The sequence below is a fragment of the Elephantulus edwardii genome, unplaced genomic scaffold (genome assembly GCF_000299155.1).
Source record: "Elephantulus edwardii isolate Elephantulus edwardi_28Jun2011 unplaced genomic scaffold, EleEdw1.0 scaffold00113, whole genome shotgun sequence".
Classification (NCBI taxonomy): Eukaryota; Metazoa; Chordata; class Mammalia; order Macroscelidea; family Macroscelididae; genus Elephantulus; species Elephantulus edwardii.
The window spans coordinates 8904028-8911848 of record NW_006399863.1 but is presented as its reverse complement, the minus strand read 5'-3'; the positions used below and the strand labels follow the sequence as shown (position 1 = coordinate 8911848).

The 7821-nt window shown below is 43.5% G+C and overlaps 1 protein-coding gene across 1 annotated transcript in view; it reads right to left on the bottom strand.

Annotated features, from left to right (window-relative positions):
• Positions 1 to 454: 454 nt before the first annotated feature.
• RFT1 (RFT1 homolog (S. cerevisiae)) overlaps positions 455 to 7821 on the bottom strand; it is a 43984-nt gene continuing 36617 nt past the window's right edge. Inside the window, exons 11-13 of the mRNA XM_006892290.1 lie at positions 4083 to 4188; positions 837 to 1086; positions 455 to 622 (exon numbers count right to left, since the gene is read on the bottom strand). Of these exons, the coding sequence (XP_006892352.1) occupies positions 455 to 622; positions 837 to 1086; positions 4083 to 4188 (524 nt within the window). The remainder of the gene's footprint in view (positions 623 to 836; positions 1087 to 4082; positions 4189 to 7821) is intronic.

The following is a 7821-nucleotide window of genomic DNA, read 5'->3' as shown; positions in this document are numbered from 1 at the left end:
CTGATTTGACAGTGTGTGACTCACACAAAAAAATAATAACAATGAAAAAAAAATTAAGTAATAGATTAAGTTTTCCATGAAGGGTGAAATAACTGCATCTCCTCCCTTGTGTTGATTATTAATATCCAAGATGGTCTGCTTTTGGGTGGTCAATCACACCCAAAAAGAATGAATGAATTAATGAAAAAAAATAAAAACATTAATAAAAAATTATTCTCTCTTTTAAATTGTCTTTTGCTCTTAATGTCAAAATAAAAATCCTTACTCATGTTTGAGACTTTAAGTGGACAGTAAGGATTATTCAGCCAGCGGTTCCCTCTGATGTCTCCCCTGGCTAGGATAGTCTCACTCCATACAGACCGCTCAGCAGGGCTCTTTGGGGCAAACAAGCTGTTCTTCCCACAACAGTGCCCACAGTGGTGCAGGCCCCACAGGCATTGACGCATCCTCGAGATCACACTGCTTTGTTGGTGGGCCTGGATACACCGAACTGAGTCCTGAGAAAGTGGATCAGTTTGGTCTCCGTGAAGAAGGCTATCCCAAGCGTCACTCCCAGACAGACGGCGCCCACAGTGACATGTGCCAGCCTGGCGGGCCAGCCATGTTCACAGCAGAAGAACACCTGAAAAAGAAGCTCCTGTCACCACCTGGGTCTCCAGCTGTGCCCTGGCTCCTCCACACACATCCTGCAGCTGGGGCAGGTCAGGGAAGGCAGATGCTCAGCTGATCACAGGATCTATCATGAGATTTGGGGAAGGGAAGGGAAGGGGCGAGCCTAGAGACAGGGATCGGGCCAGCCGTGAATGCATGTGGTGTGGGTGTTGTGGGAGTCTCACCTCTGAAACACCAGTGATCCCACCACTGAGGGCAAAGGCACCGAGGAGGAGGGGCGATGGGTACAGGCCAGCCAGGGGCCTGTGGGGGCTTTCTTGGTAGTAGCGGTGGATGAAGCAGAGGCTCTGTGTGATCCGAATGCCCATGTTAAAGCAGTTGGCCAGGATGAAGCCCACACTGCCAAACCAGCGGGTCAGGAGATAGGAGACCACCAGGAAAGACGAGGATAGGGCCAGCATTGTGAAATTATACCTGGGGAGGGGGAGACAAGCACAGCAGTACAGTGGGTGAGGGAGCACATGGTCCCGAGAGAGCACTGCCATAAGAAAAAAAATTTTTCAAGTGACTTTGCACATCAATTCAGAAAAGAACCTCAGAGGTCCTATAGTCTAGCTGGCTTCAATACAGTTGAGAGCTACCTTACTGTTAGGCAGATGTTTCTGCACACTGAACAACCCTTTTGCACACTAGTATCTCACATGTGCTATAGTGTATGTGGACGTGTGTGACTCACGTGGGTGCATTACATGCTAAAAAAATACATTATAAGGATAATATGTAAATGTTACTGTCCTCTGAGTTAAAGTCATTTTAAAGTCATAGATTCATATACTCCTGAAGTCATCCTCAGTCAACTCCAAGGGAAACGGCAACAGTGAATAAAACTGCACGCTCACTCAAACAGGGACAAGTCCAGCAGCACAGTCTCTTTACTCTCTTTGATCTGGTCACTTGGGAGGAGCTGATCATGATGAGGCCAGCTGTCCTCCAACGCCAGCGGGCTCTGCAGAAGCTGAACTGCCCAGACACACACACAACCTTACAGAGGTATGATCTACTGTAGGGGGAAAAAAGAATAAGCATTTAAAAGATGCACTTAAACCACCAGGGTTCAGACTGTGGTTCACCGGGTTACTAGGAGTTCTACTCAACCCGATGGCCTCTAACAACAAGAAGTGATGAAAAATGACTAAGCCATGATAATAATCACAATACCATAAGGTTTTATTAACATGAATAGTAAATTATTCATGAATGCTTATTTCTACACGCCCCCAAGACAACCCTGGATGGTCAAGGCTGTCCACTGCAGCAACGACCCTGTCACCGTGCTGTGTGTGCTGGTGAACTACATCCGGGCACAGTGCATCGTGCCATCTCTGCAGTCCCTGAAAAGGAGGGCCCAGAGTTGTTTTGTGGTAACATGAAAAGATGACAGTCATCCTTCAGTGAACAGTCATGGGGTCCAACTCTGTTCTGGGTACTCAAAGGCCAATAATTGAGACAAAGACACTGTCAGTCTTGGGCCTTTGCATTACTACATTCTTTTCATGATGAACACTTCCTGATTATACAGACTTCATCTACATGTCATTTCCTCAGAGGGACTGCTTGGATTATTCCAGATAAAGAGGCTTCCACTCTCGTCGCTTAACCTTGTCTCAGTTCTCTGCACACCATGCCAATGCTGTGTCTATTGACTAGCTCTCTATCTGCTTCCCCCACTAGAACATCAGCTCCAAAACAGCAGAGTCTGTCTGGTTCACTGCTTTCTTCCCTGAGTTTAAAATAATGCCTGTTAGTGAGTAGGTGCTCAAAACATATTTGTTGAGAGATCAAAGGATGGGAAGTCCTTAAGACAACAATAAAAAAATTTTTCAGTAGGGCAAAAGTACTGCAATCACATCCTAACTACACTGATCACAAGGTTATTAAAAAAGGACAGAGCCAGATTGCAAATCAAAGTAAGTTCTTATACTTAGTATCTAACCAAATGCCTACTTTTATTTAGTAGGTAAATTAAAAAAACCAACCCACTAACTAGAATTCGATTTGGTAAAAAGCCCATGATCTTATCAATGTTTTATTTTTATTCAGAATCTGAAATGTCCAATGTGAAATTATAACCTTTAACTAAACTACCAAATTCTGTAATAAAAGCCTTTACTAGAATGTTTATGCCTGCTGAAATTCTCAGAGTGTGTGATGAGTTCAGGGGCTCCACGTGCTCAGAGCAAAACCAGACAGAAGCTGGGCTGGTATGTTTAATGTGTGTCTGAAGACTGTGCTTAAAGCTGCATTTTAATCTTAGGGGAAGTGATTACCCCAGATGAGAATTGCATTAGAAGATGCTCTGTTTTTTCTCTATGTTGACTAATACCCTGGAAATAATTTTCCAGATGTTTATATATTGTCAAAATTCCATTACAATGGTCTTAAAATGTTCTTTCCTTTGGTTCAATGTAACAGAGGAGGAAAGAAAGCAACTAGCCAGTGTCTATACTCCTGGTAATTTGGTTATTAAAAATACTTTTAAATATTTTCAGTGAGTGGGGTTTTGACTTTTCAGTGGGTAGAGGGAGATCTCAATAGTAATGTTGAAGTTACTGTAATAAAAGTCCTTTTAAAGGAATAAATTCCTAGTCCTGACATCTTTCCACAATGTTCTATTGTATTAAAATAATCATTCAATGTTAGACACAGCCTCCCCCTGCCCTTTTAAAAATTTTGTCTCTCTCTCTCTCTCTCACACACACACACACATATGCACGTCTAATCTGACCAGTTGGGCTGGGACTACAGACATAGACACTAGTCCTCAGTCTCTGGGTAGCAGTCACAAAGTTCTGTGTGAGCCAGCTCCCAATGGGATGCAGAGCCTTCCCTGAGGAGAGGACGAGTTTCCTGACACTTTGAGCTCCTGCTTTCCTGTCCCACCCACCACAAGGCTTCTGAATGGTCACAATAGCTCTCAAGACATTGCAGATGCAGGGGACCCAGCACTCACGGGGCATCAGAATGACCAGCCGCTCGCTCATCACCCACCAGCACCCTCTCGACACTCTTTTCTACTTTCCTCTCTCCACATTTCTACCTCACTCCATAAATTCATCCCACAGTGACGCCCTAAGTCACTGCCGGGCTGCTTTTTTACTTTTGGAACATAAGAAGCAGATAGTCCTAGGTGTGAGACAGAGGCTCTTAACCAGGAGTTCACCTCAGAATCACCAAGGTTGGGAAAGCATATACATGTGTCCATGGGGGTCCCTGCTGATTCCAAACAGTGGGGGAAGAAAGCGCCGTGGAATATTCTAACAGGGTCCATGGGTCTAGACCTCTAGTGAAGGTTAAGGTCACTGGCTAAGCCATCTGTAAAAGCACGCTCAGAGAGAACAGAAATAAGTTTGGCAAGTTGTTTTATTTTGTGTGAAGGCTGTAATTAGAGGTGTACCTTCTAGGTTACGTACCTGTCGACCTCTTCTTTGCTCATGGCAGCAAACGTGAAACACTCGGTCACTCCGTTGATGGCAAGCAGAAGGACGTAGAGACAGTAGGAACGCAGCAAAAGAGGACCTGAAAGGAAACAATCCACCAAGACTCCAGAGCCCAAAAGGAAGGTCTCAACCTCCCCTGGGCTCTGCTGTGTGCTCAGAGAACCCAGAACTCAGGCTTCAGCCTTCCTGGTACCATCAGCGGGCAATCGCACACTTGCACTTATGGTCTTAATTATCTAGACAGTGCCTCAGCATTCCAGGCCACTGACTATAAAATAAACATCTGAAAACAAAAGGACAATGATGAATCCATGTTCACGTCTCTTGTTTAACAACTCAAAGCTTATCTGGCCAGTGAGCAAATCTTCTTGTTTTTCAACCTGCTGGTTTGAATGCTGAAAGCCATTAGTGGCTGCGTGTGTTAAGAGAATTTGGCTGAACAGATCCTGAAGGCCTTGGGGGAAAAGCTTAGGGCCAATGGAAACTACAGGGACATAACGAACTTGCACCAATTTGCAGTGAGAGGCAGAGACCACTGGGTTATTTTCCTCCCTTAAAACACAGAAATGCTCTTTTATAGCTAATGAACATGTTTTGGAAAGGCTACAAGGAAAAGAATCAGAGTCCTCAAAATGGGATTAAGAGGGCCATTATCAAGAGGCAGTATGTCTAATAAAATTAGCATGCATCTGGTCTACGGTGCAGCAATCTCACTCCTCCACATACGTGGGAAATGAACATATATAATCCCCAAAACATGTGTACAAAAACCACATACAGCAGCTTTCTTCATAATTGCCAAAACTCTCTATGAAGAGAAGAGATGAGCGTGTTATGGTCCATCCACACCAAAATGCATACCAACAACAGAAGAGAAGCAACTAATAACCTATGCAGGGGCATGGGTAAGTTTCAGAAACACTGAGGGAAAGCAGCCAAATAAAAATGCATAGAATATGCTAGATAATGTCATTTAAGTGAATTTTAAAAAAAAAGAAACAAAAAGTAACATATAGTGACAAAAGTTAGACTTGTGCTTGCCTCTGATTTGCCACTTGGGGTGAAGCTGAGTCACAGGTGTGCACATTTGTCAAAACTCATGAAACTGGACCGAAGAGCACAGCCCATGACTTTATATAAATTATACCCGAATGAAGACAAAAAAAGAGCCCTGTTTACTTGTGCTGTACACAGGGTCACTATGAGTCAGCACAAATTTGAGAGCACCCAACAACAACAAAGAAAAATCAAAACCAACCTTAATCACTTTAAAAGGAAGGACTGGAGTGCCAGACTCAGAATCCAGAACCCATTTATGATTCATCAAAGCGGTTTAATATGTCCAAGATTCTGTGTCATGAGAACCCACATAGTTTTATGGAGTCACAAAATTACAAAATGAATACGAACAGGATAGAACAGACCTGATGCAGAACAAATAAGCATTTTCTGCGGCCTTCTCATGGATTCCACATTTTAGCATGCTGCATTCATTCCAGCTGCTTAGGCTACTGCAGAAAGCAGCCCGGCTCCCAGCCACACGGGAGGGAAGGAAGACACTGGGGAAGGAGGCAAAGTGAGATCAGGCTCTGCCCCTACAGCTCAGTGGGCCTCCTGCCTCTCTCAGTCCCCTGCCCTCTCTGGCAGAAGTGGAAAATGACCCAAGTTCCTCTCATGTGCATATCTCACCTGGTAAGTGACAGCTAACAGCTGTCAGGCCATGTGATGATGGTGGACAGTGAATTGCTTTTAGGTGTGGAGAACAAAGTCTAACATGAAATAGTGGTTCATATAGAGGGTTTTGAGTGCACTTGGGAGAAAGAAGTTGAAATAGGGAAATTTAAGGATGGAACCTTTAACTATGGATTGAATTGAGGGTCTCAAGAAGAACAAAGGTTTTGAAACATAAAGAAAAAGAGCAAGAGAAAAGTTCCTTAAAGATCAAGAAGAGAAAAGGTAAGGCAATATACAAGAAGGAGATGAATGTTACAAAGCAGTGTTTGAATGACCAAATGAAAAACCCATATGTTTCGCAAACTTCCACTCAGATCACAATAAAACCAACAGCAACTTAAAAAAAAAGTGGGATCGATATCTCATAGTGAAGTTCAGTGATCTTAAAAATGGTTAAGGTGAGCTCTGGTGGCCTAGTGGCAAGAAGCTGCACTTCAATCTCAGAGGTATACGGTTCGAATCCACCAGATGCTCTGCTGGAGAAGGAGGAACAATCTACTCCTGTATCAGTAAGATCTGATTTGATGGTACACACAAAAAAAATAATAATACAATAATTTTTTTAAATGGCTAAAATTAATGTGAGAAAGGTCTCTCACTTACAAAGCCCGATTACACATAATCCTAATGCAGTACGAAGGAAAACCACAGCCCAGCACAACAGTTTGTCTACAGAATGTGCAAGTTCATGGGCACGGTCAGCAGAGAGGACAGAGGAGCTAAGAGGACCACACAGGTTACAGGTAAATCCACTCCAAGAGGACAAGGAGCATCACACACTGGGGGACATTTCAGGAACTCTGGAATACTATCGAATGTCACCACCCTTTGTGAGTGAAAACCTTGTCATTTTTTTTTTTGCCACATGTAAGTAAAATATTTTTTCATCTGAGTTCTCAAATTTGTATGAAGTTACAGTAGATTGGAAAACAGGTTAAACCTCTATGTTCTGAAGTTCTAATTTGCTCATAACTCTACTCGCCTAACATGTTTTATAACTTTGTTCTTAGTCTTTTATTTGTGCTAAGAAACTTGTCCTGATACAACTAGGTCTCTAAAATGAGATCCACTGTCGGTTTCTAATGCCTCAACAACTTGAAAGGCAGATTTAAAAAATTTTTGGCTTTTACCAAAAATTCATAAAGCATGCACTGGGGGAAAATGAGGACAGCAGTACTGCAAATTCCACTTTCAAAGATGAGGTGGGGCTGAGCCACAGCGAGCAGTTGTTCTTTTCTGATTAAGCCACGCACACTTTCTAAAGAAACTGAAGTTTTACAGGGTATTTAAGTTATGAAAAAAGGTTCACAGACTGGAGTAGCAATGCTAATACTGTCTGGTACAGGAAAGGCACACAGACCCACAGCAGTAGTCTCAAGAACCAGGAGTGGGGCGAGAAGATGACGAGGGGTGGCATGGACATTGGGAAGGAAAGCCACTGGGCAGCATGAGAGAGGCACTGAGCTGTCCAAGAACCATGGGCCACTCACTACAGAGACCTAGAAGTCTGGGTAGAATGAGCAGCAGTCACAGCGGGAACACAAATGCTAAAGGACTGTGCTGGGGCTGTTAGCAACACTGATGGGACTCCGGGACAGGCCACTAACAACAGTCCTATAGACATACCCAGTGACGTACCCAGCACACAACTTAAGACACTGAGATCTGGAGTAATTTCTAAGACTCTGTTTTTTCTCTAAAGATGAAACTTAGAGAGTCTAAAATTAATAAGTCTGACATTAAACTATTGTTGCTATCATTAGGTGCTGTCTAGTACGACTCATAGCGACCCTATGAACAACAGATCTGAACGCTGTCCCAACCTGTGCCATCCTGACACTTCCTGATACATCAGAGCCCATTGTGGCAGTCACCGTGTCAATCCACCTGGTTGATGTTCTTCCCGCCTTTGATCCTGCCCTTCCCAGCATCATGTCTCTCTCCAAGGAATAGTCCCACCTCATAACATGCACAAAGT